The sequence below is a fragment of the Kogia breviceps genome, chromosome 2 (genome assembly GCF_026419965.1).
Source record: "Kogia breviceps isolate mKogBre1 chromosome 2, mKogBre1 haplotype 1, whole genome shotgun sequence".
NCBI classification, from domain to species: domain Eukaryota; kingdom Metazoa; phylum Chordata; class Mammalia; order Artiodactyla; family Physeteridae; genus Kogia; species Kogia breviceps.
Genome location: NC_081311.1, coordinates 150682530 through 150700166, shown reverse-complemented (window position 1 = coordinate 150700166; position 17637 = coordinate 150682530). Strand labels below are relative to the sequence as shown.

The window sequence follows — 17637 nt, the reverse complement described above, 5'->3', positions numbered from 1 at the left end:
ATTGATACTATGTATAAAATAGATAACTAATGAGAACCTACTGTATAGCACAGGGAACTTTACTCATTGCTCTGTGGTGACCTAAATGGGAAGTAAATCCAAAAAAGTGGGGATATATGTATATGTATAGCTGATTCACTTTGCTGTACAGTAGAAACTGACACAACATTGTAAAGCAACTATACTCCAATAAAAAAATTTTTTTTAAGTCTTCAGAAAAAGAATGAGAGGGCGTTCACACTTGTATTTTCAAGCACTGTGAAGTACATACTGCACTGAGTAGGAACTCTTAAAAAAAAAAAAGTGGGATTTAAAATCTTTCATTGCATACTTTCAGTTTCCTGCCTTTTAAAATGCATGTTACATTAAAAATAGTACAACTTTTTTTTCTGAGTGATTCCAGGTCAGCGTTTTGGTCATCGTGTCCTACACAGTGATGTAACTGTGTAAATTTATAGTGTTTCTGCTTCTTCCCTCCTCAGACAGCTGGCTCACACATCTTTGGCAATCATTTTAATTGTTACTTCTACAGCTTACTTCCTTTATTTGCCTCTAGACTGCCAGGGCCTAGGAGGACCAATATGCTTTTAAGAATTAAATATTTTAAAATAGACTGAGCAATGTCCTCGGATCCAGAAGGGGCAAAATGATGCCATTTCCAACCCCCAAAGTCCTTTATCAGTTCTAGTCCATCTGTCTTTAAAGCTGAGATTGTCTTGTTGTTATATTGAGGGAAACATATGAGAACCTTGCTCTAAGATAGCTTGTTGAAAGTCAGTAAGATCATTTTAAGTTTGGTCTTGAGAATAAAATCTTACAAACTTACTCAAGAATGCAGTGAATAAAATTTCTGTCAAGAAAAAAATAAAAGGTGGCTTTGGCTTCCTATCAAAGGTAAGGAAAGCACAACCTGGCTCTTGTTGGTAATTACACCAGAAAGAGATATAGAACACAGATCATAAATGCAGTGCTTATCATGTAATTTTTATCATGTGGGCCTAGTAATTTCCTGAAACTAATCTTTGGACACTCTTACTTCTGTTTGGTGTTTTTGTCTCTTAATGAAAAAACTGAAGTTTTTCAGAATTTGACCTAGAGTGTTTTAAAACTTGGTAGTTCATTTATTTAACACATGGCTCAGAGCTTTGCATAGAGTTCAAGTTTAATAAGTATTTGTATACTGATTGGCAGCAATGCTGATATCTTTACTGTTCCAAAAATACACACTCCACATAAAGAATGCAGCCTATTCTGACAACTGAAACGTGGGGTATTTTGTCATGAGGACCTATTGAGAAAGGAATTAATGAAACTGTTCTTAAAGCTGTCTTGTGATCAGACAAGAATATAAGGTTTTAAAAGGGAGAATGTTTAGAAAAGTTTCACAGGCCAGTACAAGTTTGTAAGAATGTAATCCTACCTTAAATTTGCCCCACTAAGAACCAATTCTTCAATTTATCTTGACATTTTTATTTTATAACACATTCCTAATTGGATTTCCATTAATTTATTTTGGAAGATAATCTGATGAGTATTTCAACTTCTCACAGCTCATAAATATTATTTTAAAAGTCAAAATGCATTAAAGTAAGAGAAAAAGAAGTTGGTGCTAGTTGTTAGCCATCTTCTATAAATAAGAGCAGTGGAAACAGGCAGATGAACTGAGGCAAATAAAATCTAGGATAGACTAATTTTTAAAAATTAACTCTGTGAATCAACTTCTTAATCCTTTTCCCTCTTCCTAATATTTTCAAAGCACTCAAGAGAACAAGGTAACATACCAAGTAATCTTAAGAATTGTCCAAAAATGCTCTGTTTTCTCAGGACAAAATTTCAGCTCCTGAGCACATGGCACACAGGACCTTTGACCAGTCCCCAGCATCTCTCCATGTTCCCTCCTCCACAGGCTTCACCCCCAGCCACAGTGTTCCAGGTTCACCTGCCCTTTGGCTTCTGTGCCTCTGGCAGCTGCTCAACCCTTTGTCTGGAATCCACACCACAAGCTTCTCTATGAAAATCGTACTCATCCCTCAACTAACAGATGAAGTTCATTTCTCCTGTGAAGTCTTTGCTATGTGTGACAGGGAGAGCTAGTGGGTTCCTCTTCCACAGTCAAATAACATAGTCCACATCAGTCTTATGGAACTTATTATTGTTTTACACAGCTTTCTTTTCCATTTGACTATGTTGTTTCCTATGGACAAGGACTGTGTTTAGCTCATCCTCAACCAAAAGAGCCTAATACATGACCTGCCTGGCAGATAATAAGCATTTTGTAAATGTTTGTAGAATGAATGAGTGAGGGTTAGTGAGTAAATGAATGAGTGACTGAAATACACATCAGCAATTTGTAATTTTTTTCAGTATGGCTAAAATTAAACCGTTAAACTGACATTCATTTTTAAATCAGAAGGGTTATTCAGTCACTGATTCAGTGATTAATAAGAGTCCTCAGCAATACAAATGGAAGACATAAGAATACTCCTGATAGACAAATAAGACATTGGCCCTGTTTCCAAAGAATTCAGTCTAGCTAGAAGGGATTACCCATACACACAAATAGGTAGGTATAATGCATTCTGAGTCTCAAAGGAGCACAGCTCAAAGGATTTAAAAGTAGGGGGCTCAGAGAGAGGACATCTATACAAATGAAGCTACAGACAAATGTGTAGGTGAGAAACCGCGCATTGTTTTTGAGAAACTTAATGCAGCTCTGCATTGCTGCAGCCTGAGATTAAAGGAAGCTGTGGTAGGAGGTGGGGCTAGACAGGTAGGAAGGGCCAGATCGTAAACAGCCCTGCAAATTATTTCCAGGGCCTTGTCATAAAGGAATGGGTGCACATTTGAAGGGTTGTAAACAAAAAGTCACAGGGTTAGATTTGTGTGGTCAGCTGTCGGAGGTGGGGAAAGGCAGATTGGAGAGAGAGATTAAGGCAGACTTAATCCATTGTTTAAGTCCATTGTTATTACATATGGACCTATAATGTGAGTTAAAAATATAAAAATTATTAAAAACAAGAGTACTAAGCATCTTGTAGGAACTTTTGTATAAAAGATTTTGTAAAAACTTCATTAAGATATAAGGCTGAAGGATCTTTAGATTTTAATTAGGGCAAATAGGATACATGGGTAAATGGGAAAAATACTGACTATTCCAACAGAAAAGCAAAAAAAGCTCGTGTCACAATTTGGCCTTGTAAAGGAGCATGACATTAAACATGGGAACCCTGCTCTCTTCTGTGAGCCTCACTTTCCTCTAAAATGAAAGATTCTGTTTACCTTACATTGTTTCCTGTAAAAAACAAATTAGCTATACAAAAACACTTGCTTATGTTGAAGCACTACACAAATATAAGGTGTTTACACATTACTTTTTAAAATCTTTGATTTAAGTAAAGCAAATAGCCAATCTCCAAGAAGGCTGCAAACCTATTCCCAATTCGGCATCTGTAAAGAGGCAATACATATCTCATCCCAGAAAACATAAGGGAACAGTGTATTAGGTATTAAATGAAGGAAGGCAAACCCATACAGACAACATCTGCCTATTCTACTTATAGGCATTGTTTTTTTCTTCCTGGACTCCCATTAACGTTAATAAGAGTGGAGTGTGTACGTCTTAGTATGTCGATAGTGTGGCATTAACCCTCCTAAACACTAATGGATATAATGCACATCCATTTCAGCAGAGCAAGCGATAGACTTCTCTATTTTTAGTAACTATATACTGATGCAAACATATGTTTTACAGTATATTTTATAAAAATAAAAATTGTAATTTGAGGGCTTCTTGGAGAAATGTCTGATTCTGTAAGACTTGGGTAGAAGATATACAAATGAGCCTGGAGTATCTTGTAGCACCAGAAAGTAAGAATATGCTAAAACAAACAAAAAAACCCCCACAGTAATGGTGTGAGCGACAAAATAAAGTAGTACTGAGTTATAACCCGGAATATTAAATAAATATCCATGAGTCCATACTGATAAAAATAAATGATTGAATAAATGTAAAAAAATGGAGGAGAAGAGACAAATGTTCTGTGCAAAATGAATTCCAAATATTTATTGGAATTTATTCCAAAAAATTTATAATATATTTACAAAATAATTTTATGTAGATACAATTTTTTCAAGGAGGTGGAGTATAACTTGCCACTCCTTGAGTGTGAGCTACACATGGCGACTTCCTTCCAGAGAATGAAATATGGAAAGGGGGTAAAAAAACAGTAACTCTGCAGTGGGGAGAACTGGCGAAGACTCCCTCAACCAGGTGATTAAGGTCAACATCAGCAGTGATAAGTCAGGTTGATAGCATGTACCCTTGTTACCATGTGATGAAATGGTCACTTTATATCTAGTCTTTCTCCCCAGAACCCACAACCCCAGTCTAGTCATGATAAAAACATCAGACAAATCCCAATAGAGGGATATTCCAGAAAATACCTGACCAGTACTCCTCAAAACTGTCAAGGTCATCAAAAACAAGGAAAGTCTGAGAAACTGTCAAAAGCAGGAGAAGCCTAAGGAAATGTGATAACTAAATGTAAGGTGGTATCCTGGATGTGTTCCTAGATCAGAAAAAGGACATTAGGCAAAAACTAAACAAATATGAATAAAACATGGACTTTAGTTAATAATAATGGATTGATATTGGTTTGGTAAGTAACAAATGTACCATATTAATATAAGATATATATCATAAAAAAACTGGATATAGTGTATATGGAAACTCTGTGTTATCACAATTTTCCTGTAAATCTAAAACTGTTCTAAAATATAAATTTTATTTTTAAAATAGTATAATTTGAGTTGAAACTTACTTTGTTAAAAGTAATATTATTAAGAGGAAAGACAAAGACATGAACCAGACTTTTAAAAATGGAATCAAATGCACAAGGATTTCCAAATGCACTGGAAAGTGATGTCTATGTAGTCCATTAGTAGGGCCTCTTTAGACTTTGCATGGCAGCAAAGTACTTGGTGATGATCCATGTAGGATTTAACTGTCTACATTATGGTATCATCTTAAATGCTTTGGAAGTTTGTATGAGCAGGAGGAATGAAAATGGTGAGATGTGTGTTTCACTTTTCCATGACCCAGTCCATTTAACTCTGCAGACACGTGCAAACATGACTCTTCCTTCTGTGATCTAAAAGACCTTACCTTCTGGTCCCCCAGACAACGGGTTTCCTCACATCCCCTGATAACTCTGCTCAAATCCCTGTACAACGACTTACCATGGTGTGCTCTACCTGTCCACTTGTGTGTTGCTCCCTCCAGACTGGTCTTAGAAGGTGCGGATTTTGCCTTTCATCTCTGCAGCCACACCACTTTAAGGCCATGCCCGATACACAGTGGAGGCTCATATGTGATGTGTGCTAGTACATTTTTAGTGCTTATGCAACTGAATTTTACCATTTGCAGACTTGGGAGAAACCTAGAGACACTGGGTCTTGATTTATTTGTTCCAACCAAATACAAAAGTTCATCTCTTCCCCTACTTCTAAGATAGGAAGCAATTTTAAAAGTTGTATGTTTTTTAAACAGAGGAATGTATTGATACTTTTAAAAGATTAAGCTTAAAATAGGTGTAAATATATACAGACACCTGAATGGAACCATATTGATGAAGAGTGGTCTCCTTTTCAAAGTTTAATTGGCACCACATGGGGACATATGTATGCATATGGCTGATTCACTTTGGTGTACAACAGAAACTAACACAGTATTGTGAAGCAATTATACTCCAATGGAGATCTATTAAATATATATATATATTATATATATATATATATATATATATATATATAATGCACATACAATACAATCCCCCCCAAAAAAGAAAGATACATTCTCACATCAGTTCTACAATCTGACCCCACCTTCTGAATTCAAAGATATGAGGAAAGATGAACATAGAACTTAGTGAAAGAAATTGAAGAGAAGTGAAGGAAGTGGATCTGGAAATAGAAGCATATTTGGTTGGTTTTTTTTTTTTTTTTAAGGCAAGATTCGTTTATATTTAGAATGTTCTTTGTTAGCTAGAAATCTGTTAAAATGTTTCTTGAGTTGCATAAATAAACCCCACCCTACACAGTAAATAAACCAGGCCAGCACAAACATAAAAGCCAAGATTTATAAAGGCAAATGTGATGAATACCTGAAGAACAACCACAGAGGGACAGAAATGTTATAAAAGAAAAAAGGAATGCAATGTGGAGACGGCCTGATGCGAAGCTAAAAGATCTTGCTACCTCTCTCCCTGACTTTGCAACATGCAGGGGGTGATGAAAACAGGATACTATGTATGGCTAGTCTATTCCTTTTGGAAAAAAATTTTTTCAGCACAATTATAAGAGGTTTCAAACTCAGGAAGAGTGATTTGATCATAGTTCTATATAATCATTGTTAACCTACCTACATTGCCTAATTATAGGCTGAATTTATAGATTTCCTACACATCCCTCTGCCTAGGAATGTTTATTGTATGATCTTCTTTAGCACCCCGAAATTTACCATTAAACATCACTTTGTTCTTAGGCCTTTTTGAAATATGAGATTGATTAATTTAAATATCAATACCTCTGAGAGGGCTGTTAGTTAGCTGGGGAAAGGGGTTGGGTGTCTGAGAGGAGGAGGCAGGTGAATGAAGCAAAGCCGGGTTTTGTTACAAAAGAAGTGAAAGGTCAACGATCAACTCCACAAATCTATCTGAGATTGGTACAAATAAAAGCGGAGTGAGTTTTGCAAGGTTTGGTTGTCCACATGCTTATTAGGATCAGGCACCTTTAGCCCTGACTCTTCAGTTCCTACTGGTATGAGAGCAAAGCTCTGGCAGGGATTTTATTCATCTCCAAGACCTTCCATTCCTCCTTGGTCTCTCCTCAGGGCTTCATTCCTCCTTTCTGCAGGCTCCGGGGAAACGAGGAGGGGTGTACCTGCCTCTTAATCCAGGGTTCAAATAATTACTCAAAATAAATCTTACATATTGTGTGCCTTTTCTAAGCATGCTCTTTACACATATTGTTTGATTTTGTCCCCACAACAGGCCTGTGTGGTGGGTATCACCTTCATTTAACTAATGAGAGAAGAGACAGGTTAAAATCATTGACTTGCTGAAGTTGAACAGTTAACAAGTGGTATCACTGAGGTTTGAACACTGATTGTTTCCCCCACAATGTCCACGTCTTTTCCTGCTGGGTCCCATTAAATTACTATGATCAACAGCTTTTCCTGATTTGAAGATTATCCTTCAGTTAATATTACATGGCACATCTTTGTCACTGTCACCTACCATCCTCCAAAAATCCATGTTAGACTTTTTATTGGGCCAGTTTGATTTATTTCCTTCCCTGGGCGCTTCCTTATTTGCATTTATTGCTTTATTATGAAAAGAGGCTAAATTGAGATAAAATATCAAGATCACACCATCCTTGGAGGAAAAAAATGTAGGAGTCACAATGCTGTAAGCATTCAGAGAAGACCTACTGGACATTTCAGAAGAACAATCTCTGAACACTGAAGTAGCTAAGCTTTTCTTTTAAAGAAATTATGAAGAATGAGAGGAAGAAGATGTTTTTCAGAAGTCCATGAAAAATCTGACTTGTTATATACATTAAGAATGGTAATGTAATACTAATAGACCTGCTCTACAAAGCTGTTTTTCAGTCAGCTGCTTTGTTTCATGTTCAGATTTCCTTTTAAATCGATAGTCCTTGCTTTGCTGTCTTCAGTTGAAGGCAAAATTTGCCTTCCAGTAAAACACACACACACACAAAATGGGGGTGGAAATGAGTCAGCCATTTCCTGCCCCAAGATTCAAACCTACTTTGCTTTTCTGAAAACATGATTCAAGCTATCCAACAATAATTTAATTGGCTGTTCTGTAAATTACAGGGCTGACCACCATATAAACACCAGAGAAATCACATGGGTATTCAGTAGTCAGCTATCATTTTTCTGATAATCTTCAGAACTTTCTATTTACATAATTATAAAGCACTGTATCACACAGGGTAATGGAAAAGTAAGTCTGTTTTCTATGCAACATTCAACTTGTGTGATTTTTTATGTATAATATACATTACAAATTTATGACTCATCTATAGAGATGAAAAAATGTGGTCAGCACACCATATCTGAAATATAATAATGTATCTAATGAGAGTTTATAATATCCTCTGGTTTTAAGGGATGTAATCTTGACATAATAAGTCTATTTTATAACTGGTTGAATGATGGCCTTCAGGGGGACCAGTGTCAACTACAGGGAGATATGTGTGCTGCAGGCCTTTCTTTGCCCCATTCTGTTTGATATGTCTATTACAGATGTAGATAAAAATATCAGAGATAAATTTATATAACCTATGGATGACAAACAATTGAGATAATGGAAAATAAAATAGATGATGGAATCAATATGAAATACGACATGTTCATGTGACAGTCTGACTCTAAGAAGATGAAAGTCAGTTGGGATGACAGCACTGTCTTGCTTTTTGGTTTAGAAAATACATAATTTTTAAATGAGCTATACATTATAAATAATATGACTTTAAAGTAGTACATGAAAAAGGCTTGGAAGTTTTGAATTTATGGTAAGCTCACGATTTGTCACCAATGTATATGGCTGCCAGAAAAAGCTAATACAATTTGGGGTCGCATTAATGGAATTAAATTATCTGGAATGAAGGAGGTGACAGGCATAATTGAAGTTTCCATTCTGTTCTGGTCAGACCACTCCTTAAATATAAGTTGATTTTGAATGATGTACTTCTAGAGTGATATAGGCAAAGTAAAGCTTATTAGGAGATCAGGAGTGAATGTGAAAGGACAGGCATAATTGACATTGAAATGTTTTAACCTGGAAAGAGAGAAATTAGGGGTGAGGCAAGGATCTGATAGATGTCTGGAAATATTCAGATAGTTGTCATTTTTATTTATTTATTTTTAAAAATTTTTATTATTTATTATTATTATTATTTTTTTTTTTTTTTTTTTTTTTGCGGTATGCGGGCCTCTCACTGTTGTGGCCTCTCCCATTGCGGAGCACAGGCTCCGGACGCGCAGGCCTAGTGGCCATGGCTCACGGGCTTAGTTGCTCCGCGGCATGTGGGATCTTCCCGGACCAGGGCACGAACCCTTGTCTCCTGCATCGGCAGGCGGATTCTCAACCGCTGCGCCACCAGGGAAGCCCTATTTATTATTTTTATATTTTATTTTTTTGTGGTACGCAGGCCTCTCACTGTTGTGGCCTCTCCCGTTGCGGAGCACAGCCTCCGGACGCACAGGCTCAGTGGCCGTGGCTCACGGGCCCAGCCACTCCGCGGCATGTGGGATCTTCCCGGACCAGGGCATGAACCCATGTCCCCTGCATCGGCAGGCGGATTCTCAACCACTGCACCACCAGGGAAGCCCTGTCATTCAAAAATTTATCACAAATAGCAACAAGATATAGAAAAGAATCCATGAATATAAATTTCAATAGAGAAAAGATCTTTCTAATAGACGAGAGAGAAGGTGAATACCCTAAGGAAATGATTCATTCACCAACAGTAGTGTTGGGTACATTTTTAAAAATTATTTAAAAGTATATGTATGAGCACTGCTTATGTCTCAAGCATTGTGTTAAGCCCTGCAGATAAGGTAAAAAACAAAATAGGCACTGTCAAAAAACAAAATAGGCACCAAATCACTTCTGGTGTAGCTGGAGAGACAGACACTTAATAAATAATTGAATATTGTGATTACTTGCAATGAAAGAACTATAGAGAATGTGTAACTATTAATAGCGAGTTCCTAGCTACACATAATTTAGAATGGAGGGTTAGGGAAAGCTCCTTTCAGGATCTGACCTTTAAGGACAGGGCTTGAATGATAAATAGGAACTAACCAAATAAAGAATGAGGACAAGAAGGAGGCAAGGGAGAATATTCTAGATGAAGAATGTATGCAGACTCTTCAGGAAAGAGCTTGGTGCATTTAGAAGCTGGCAAAATGCCACCGTGGCTGAGACCTAGTGGGTAAGGAGAGGAGAGGCATATTGGGGCCACAGGGCAGTAGGCTTTCTAAACTTTGCTCTGGAATAGGAATTTTGTCTAAGGGCAGTGAGGAGCTATTGAAGAGTTTTAACCAAGGAAGTGGCATAATCACATCTGGTTTTTAAGAAGTTGACTTTGGGAACAGTATAGAAAACAGATGGGAAGTAGAGGAAAGAGACTGAATGGACAGTAACCTTTTATATCCTGGCAAAGAAATGAATGTGACTTGAATTGTGATGGTGACTTTGGAGATAGAAGAGGGGAAGGTGGGAGAGGTACTAACGGGGCGCAATCCACAAGACCTGGTGCTCTACTAATGAAGAGAGTGAAGGAGAGAGAGAGAGAGAGTCGTTGGAGAGCCCCAGAACTCAGGAATAAGCACCTTACTGAGAAGGGGAACATGAAGGACAAATTGATTTGCTGTGGAGATCAGAAGGTCGGTTTTGAACATGCTAATTTTGATCTCGTGATCTTTGATTTCCATGAGATTTCATTTCATTTATTCAACCTATGACGTAAGAAAGGCATGTTAGATAGATGGTTGGATATCTGGAGTCTGGTCAGTTTTTAGACTTGCTACAGCAGAATCACCTGGAACTTTTGATTATTTGGCTATAGCCCAAGCCTTATATATTAGAACCTTCAAGAGAACATAGCCAATCTAATACCCTGAGGTTAGATGCAGTGGAAAAAATGGAAGTGATGTTTGATGCATCACTAGATAGTTGTACTAGTTAATCTTTAAACTTGACAACTTTGAATGACTATAATGTTATGACTAGAACGATGGCAAGACCAAGAACTAACTCTGCTATTACTTTCTAAGAGTAAATGTTCTGATCAAGTCATGAAACATCTCTGAAGGAAGAGAGCCATCTCCAGATTCTTCTATTTACATTGCCAAGTTTGTTTCCCATGATGCTGCCATCTTGGCCAGAAACTAATTGTTGGAGGAACCAGGCTCTAGTCAGAGGCAACCACCTAATGGTTCCAGTGGTCCATGAGATAACCTTTCTTAAGAATCCAACCAAATCGATGCATCATTCTGGATGGTAACTAATTTTCCAAATCAGATTTTCTCTTTGACTAGAGGGGAAAGGAGTGGGAAATAGTAAAACTAGAAAAACAGAAGCATACGGATAAGTAAGAACATAAGAGTTAAAGGGGGATCAAGCAGAGAGAGAAGCAAAGAGAAACAGAAGCAGAGCCACAAGTATGACGATTAGTAGAACAAGGTTTAAGGGATATCCTCTTCCCAGCAGATGACAATGTGGCTGGATTCCCCAGTTCATTACAGTTCATTTATTCAGCAAGTTTTTATTGAGCACCTATTATGTGCCAGAAACTGTACTAGGTGCTGGGAATATCAAATGAACAAAACTGTTGTCATGGACACCTCATTCTAGGTACATAATGATGAGTGCCATGGAAAAAATTAAGGCAGTGTTATAAGGACATGGATAGTGATGGTAGGATGGGCAGTTATCAGGAAATGAAGACCTTTCTGAGGAGGGAGCATTAGCTGAGCCACCTGTGAGGCCACTGGGTAAAGAGCTTCTCAAGCAGAGAAAGTGGAAAGTACAAATGCTCTGATACAGAAGTGTGTTTGAGATGTTTATAAACCGAAAAAGTCTATGACATTGAACCCTGATGAACAAGGGGGAGCATGAAAGGAGGTAAGATCAAGGAGAAAGGACAGTGCAGTTCATTCAGGGACTTGTAAGCCATGATTGGATTTTTCATTTTATTCTGAACGCAACAGGAAGTTTTGGAGGATTTTGATCAAGGGGGTGGCATGATCACATTTGTGCATTAGAGGAATTACCCTGGTTCGTGTGTGGAGACTCGATTGTAGCGGGTCAAGAGCAGAAGCAGGAGAGCAGTAAGGAGGCTACTCCAGCAGCCCAGGCAAGAAGCAATGGTGGTCGCACAAGGTAGGAGCAGTGGAAGATACAGAAAATAGAGAAGGGGTACATCTTGAAATTAGCACCAACAAGAGTAGATTATGGATTGGGTAAGAGGGAGCAGTCAAGGATTATGCAAAGATTTTTGTTCTTAACAGCTGAGTAAGATTTATTGAGATGGGAAAAACCAAAAAAGAACCATTGAGTTTGGTTTTGGACATATTAAATTTGAGAAGTTTCAGTGAATGTCATTCATTCAGGTGAAGAAATTTGGTAGCTAGTTAGAAATGGGAGTCTGAGGTTCAGGAGATAAGTTAGGGCTGCAGATATGAATTTGGAGGTCATCACCTTATCAGTCCTGACAGTGTACCTGTTAAAATGGTTTCCTCTGCTCTATTTCTTACCCCCTACCTACCCATGCACCTTTATAAAGCCTTCATCACAAGAGGTGATATGGACATGTCTCTGTTTTCTGAGACCTGGTGGAGCCATAAATACCATAGTAACTGAAAGAGGGAAAAATAAATGAATGTAGGAACTGGGAGACTAGTCTGTCTGGGCATTTGTTGAAATGGCATAGGCAGAATGTAGCATCTCTCTCCTGGGTATAGGCCTCTATATCCAGTAACACCTCACTACCTAAAACAAGAGAAGAAGGAAGGAGTCTAGCTAGTTTGTTTTGTTTTACTAATCAGCTACTCACTGGGTCATTCATGAAGCCCTAGTTGGCCATTTGGTCAGAGTGATTTCTTTCAGAACTATTAATCATATCTGGTGCTACTTTGCTCTCCTAGCAAACATTTTTTACATTCAATAATTGCATGTTCCACTGCAGTTTGAAGAATTATACATTTCAGAGCAGTTGTTATTATTGATTTTGCATTTCAGTAACATTTCCTTTCTACTTCATCTTTTTTTATGATTGAAGCTTCTTAATGTGCGTACAATGCACCATATGTTACCATTGCTTAATTTTGTCCCAGAATATTCATTTCTAGCTCTAAGGGACAGGTAGACTGAATAAAATATGTGGATTTAGCTCTCTCTTCTTTTTTATCAGTAGCAGGAGACTTTGCTAAGTATTTACAGGTAATAAATGAGGACCTAAGTGGCTTGTAATTATACCCAAATAGCCTCATGGAAGAATTAACTGTGCTTTCTCAAGACTTTAACTCATGACCAAAAATGATTATCATTGAATGACCATCTTGGAGGGCTCAACAGTAGTAAGGTTATGGGTAAAAATGTATAATATGACTAACTTCCCTAAACGTTAGCATCCCACATTCTTATATATGAGAGCTAAATATAAAAACCATGAGCCTTTGGGGCCTTGATTTTAAGATTTTTCCTTTAAAAATAATGCTGTTGTTCTCTAAGGACATGAGAACAGTCTTTATTTAGTTAAGCTAACCCAAAATAGAACAGAGGAAATTATTAAATGAGTGAACATATATCTTTCTTTGGGACTCATTCATGCCCAAACTGATGTGTCTTAAAAGTACAAGATGCCTTACAATAGAGAAAATATCTTCGAAAATGATTACACTGACCTTGAGAAAGGGATGCCTGATAGCCTCAATAATTACCCTGGAATTAACTACAATGCTGATGATTGCATTATTTACTGCAGTCTTAGGAACAAGCAAACATTGTATTTTATAGATGTACAGGACAGACGTTTATGGAAAGTAGCTATTAATGTGTCCCTTTATGTCCCACCTCGCTTTCAGAGAGATGCCCCAAATCTAGAGAGGATACAGAGTGGAAAATTTCACTCCCAATTTAAACATCTCTCTAGACTCCAGAGGAAGCTGTTCAGCTGGCCTCTCCTGTAGTTGAAACCGAGCTGTACGACTGCATGATGAGTCATTGGGCCAACAGCCCAAGTGCCAGGCTGGAACACGAGCTACTGGATTGGACACACTCTGCCTCATGTCAGGAATACTGTTGTGTGAGAAATAAAAGAAACCTTCCCTGGAATTGATGTTGGTCAAAATTCTGATACACTTAGATGTTCTTTTAGCAGTTCTAATTTGGGGTGGGGGGAAATTCTGGGAGAACGCCAGAATCTGAGCTAGCATTCTTAGTTGCTATTTCAACAGCTGTTACATGTACAGCTAATAGCTGTTTGACTGGGTTTCTTAGAACTGCTCCTGACACAGGGCAGTGAAGCAACACTTTATACTGTATCTGTCTGAAATTCAAGACATACTTTGCTTAAGCCAAGGAAAAAAAGGTAATCATCTGCCAACATTTGCAAGAGTAAGTAGGGATTCTAGAAAAATCTCTTCAGGGAAAATGTGAGGAAGGGTAAAAGAAAACTTTTGTCATTATTTTGGAAAATCTGAATTTCCAGACTGAGATTTTGAGACATCGCTAGTTGTCCCTTCACCTATTTCACTCTTGGTGAAACTAGGTTTCAAGTAACGTATGTTACTGAAAGTCAGTAATGTGACTTTCAGTAAGATAGATCTAGCTTATAAGCAGGTAAAAGGCGCCTGAGAACAGCCTGCCTGCCATTCATGAACTCAGCACTCACAACAACCGGAAACAGTACCTGAACAGTACCTTTCATGGCGGGTGGTGTGTACACGCTCTGCTTCCTTTGCTTAGGGGATGCATTCTGTGACTGGATAAAGAGAAAAAAGTAATAAGTCTTATATTTGGATAAAAAGTACAATGTCATCAGCCCTTTGAGGGAAATAAACACCTAGTAACATTAGTTTATTTTAAAAAGAAAGAAAGAAAGAGATAGTACTAATTCTTTCCATTTTAGAGAAAAGCGTAAGTCCCAGGACAAAATATACTCTAAAAGCTATGTCCATGGTATATTTATATCTGTTCATAGGATTGTCAGTTCTGGAGGGTTAATGAGAGTCCTTGCTAAGTAATATCAGTCTATAACCCTATGGAATTGAGATGTTCAATCTAGTAGCTCCATTTACTTGGAATTACAGTGTTGAGGTAATATTCTTTTACATGTTCAAAAGCTCTTTCCTAACAAAACTGCTGATTAACACTCTTAAGCACACTGGATCAGAATTAATTTATTGAGGCAGAAATTTTTGCACTAAAAATGATACAAATTGGAACAGAGGAATGTATTTCAGAGTCAGAACCACAATAATAATATTTAAAGTTTAGATAGCAATAGATATTTATATATATATAAGGCATTACTTATTATAGTAAATTATATATATATGTGGTCTACACCTCGATCAGATTATGTCAAAGACCCCTTTTTAATGGTGTGTCTACTTATATTTCAGTGTGTCAAAGGCAGGAGTTTTAGTGTCTGGAGCAATTATTTTTGCTTTGAAAAGTACAAGTGTAAATAGTTACAAGATACTTTTTGAGGATTGTTCTAGGCTTTCCATGCATATTAGAAAGAACATAATATACAGAGTCTGAAGAAAACTAAAAACTGTTTCACGAAGTTGTAAATAGAGCTTGAGGCATCTTTACTCATACATACTAAAGCTTAATTGTCCTCAAAGGAGCCATCAAGATGTTGGTATTTAGCTGATGCAAAAACAACCTATTAAAAAGTAAAAAATGCAACTAAATAGTTACCAAATCCATATCAATCAAATCAAATGGTACAAGCAAATTTCTCCAAAATAGAGTGTTTTGATACTAGTGTATTATGCACAGATGCAGGCAGGGCAACTCTACATTAGTATAAATGTGTGGATGATTGAGCCTTCTGTTGTACCTCTGCTGTATTCTGTCACATTTGGTTGATTTTAAGAAGCATTCACTTCCAGGTTTTCTTATATGTTTATTTCCATATACATATTCAAAGATTAAGTAGAAAATTAATTCTACAGAAAAGTTGGTTTGTTTAGTGACAGTGGTAAAACATTAACTAATAAAAATTATATTTATGTAAGAGTTTTCAAAGCATTTCACATTTACAATCTCACTAAATTTTTAGAAAAGTCTTGAGAGATACTTTCTGGTATTTTGTACTTTCTACATTTTCCACTGAGTTTTGCTAGATGCCTACTCATGTGGCCATGGGAATTGAGTATCAAGTATGCATGAGTCCTACTCAATATTTGTTCCATTTCTGGGCACAAGTTTGCTCATATTCTTGTATTCTGTGTATCCTCTGTCATCAGCTCCCCTAGCACCCCTGTCCCCGGTTCATATTTTCAATCTGAACTCCTACATGTGTATGTGGAGACTGGCCTCAGGATCTGATCTTGGCTCCACACACCAGAGGACCCTTAAGAGGTGTCTGTCCCCCACCTTCTTGTTCCAGGGTTCCAACATTGGCTGTCCCAACCTGTGATGGTCATTCACAACCAGTCACTAAATTGAAATTATCAATACCATATCTTGCCTCTAAAATCAGTAGTTTATTTTAGAAGTTTTTCCAGGGGTTAGTATTTCATAGGTGGAGAATCAAGGGTAACCTAGAGGTGGAGATTTAATGACACCATTTTACTGTTTGTTCAGTCAGGGAAAGCAAATTAAATAGTTTTTACAACACAGTTATACTGATACCATATTTTATATCACATCAAATCAAACTGGTTGTGTTTTTAGTTGGTTGGACACATTTATATAGAGTATAAGAAAACTTACTTCTGCTTGTGTGTTGGTCACTCTCTTGTCATCTATTTCTGCAAGAGAAGTAGTTGTAATTATTAGAAAGTTGATATTTTTCCTTGTAATATGCTCATTAAATTTTCAATGACATGGAACAGAATGACTTAATGATTGCCTTATGCTTATACAATATCCATGGCTTAGTCTAGTGGCTGAGAGGGCAGTGGGAAGCAGAAAGAAATAGTTTCCTTCTGAGATTACCCTCTCCCACAGATTTAAAAAAGGCAATAAAAAAGCATCCCTCCTGAAATTCCAAATTGCCCGCCTTCCAGCAGTCTGGAAGGGGAACCAGAGAAATGCCTCCTAGAACGACTGTTGGCATCATCAACCTCACAGTGCTAAGGCATAAACAACCTCCTCTCCTCATGGATTTTGCAGCACTATTAACTGTAACCTCTGTCAATTTTCCTTAAGTTTGCCAGTAAGCAGAACAAACCTACTTTTCCGCTCAGCCCAATCACTGACTCTAAGAGAGGCACCCTCTTTTCTATATGCCCCTGGATAGAATCAGTAACTTTGTCAGAAATATTTCTTGTGACACTTCTAGGGCAACTTCCACATAGTCTGTGTAAAAAAACAGTTGTGAGGAAGGGGAGAGAAGAGGAAGAGGTGCTCACATACTCCCCTTCCACAGAGCGAGGACATTCTGGGCTGGGCTTCTTTCCTACCTCCTCACCTACTTGGCATGGATTCTGCCTCTTTGCTTCTAGACCCAGTTGACCGTTCCTAACTTGTAGGTTAGTCCCAAAGCTGAGAGATTGATGCCATGGTTTAAATACTGAACGAGACATTCATCAAAGAATGTCTAAAAGCGAATATAATTGTAACTTTGGTTTGTAACTCCACATTTTGTTCTCTACATAATTTAAGAGGCTAGTGAATTTAAAGAATTATTAGTTTATGTTTTGGGGTACATAATGTATAAGGATGTAATTTTGTGATATAACTAACCATAAGGGGTTGGGACAGAGGTTTAAAAGAAGAGTGTTTGTTATTGAAGTTAAACTAGTATAAATTCAAATTAAAGTGTTATAACGTTAGGATTTTAAATGTAATCCCCATTGTAACT

The 17637-nt window shown here is 37.4% G+C and overlaps 1 protein-coding gene across 2 annotated transcripts in view; it reads right to left on the bottom strand.

Moving 5' to 3' along the window:
- The window catches only part of PPP1R1C (protein phosphatase 1 regulatory inhibitor subunit 1C), a 123489-nt gene that overhangs the window by 36951 nt on the left and 68901 nt on the right, over positions 1–17637 (bottom strand). For both annotated transcript variants that reach the window (XM_059051956.2, XM_059051957.2), the window contains exons 3-4: positions 16545–16582; positions 14517–14577 (exon numbers count right to left, since the gene is read on the bottom strand). In XM_059051956.2, the coding sequence (XP_058907939.1) occupies positions 14517–14577; positions 16545–16582 (99 nt within the window). The remainder of the gene's footprint in view (positions 1–14516; positions 14578–16544; positions 16583–17637) is intronic.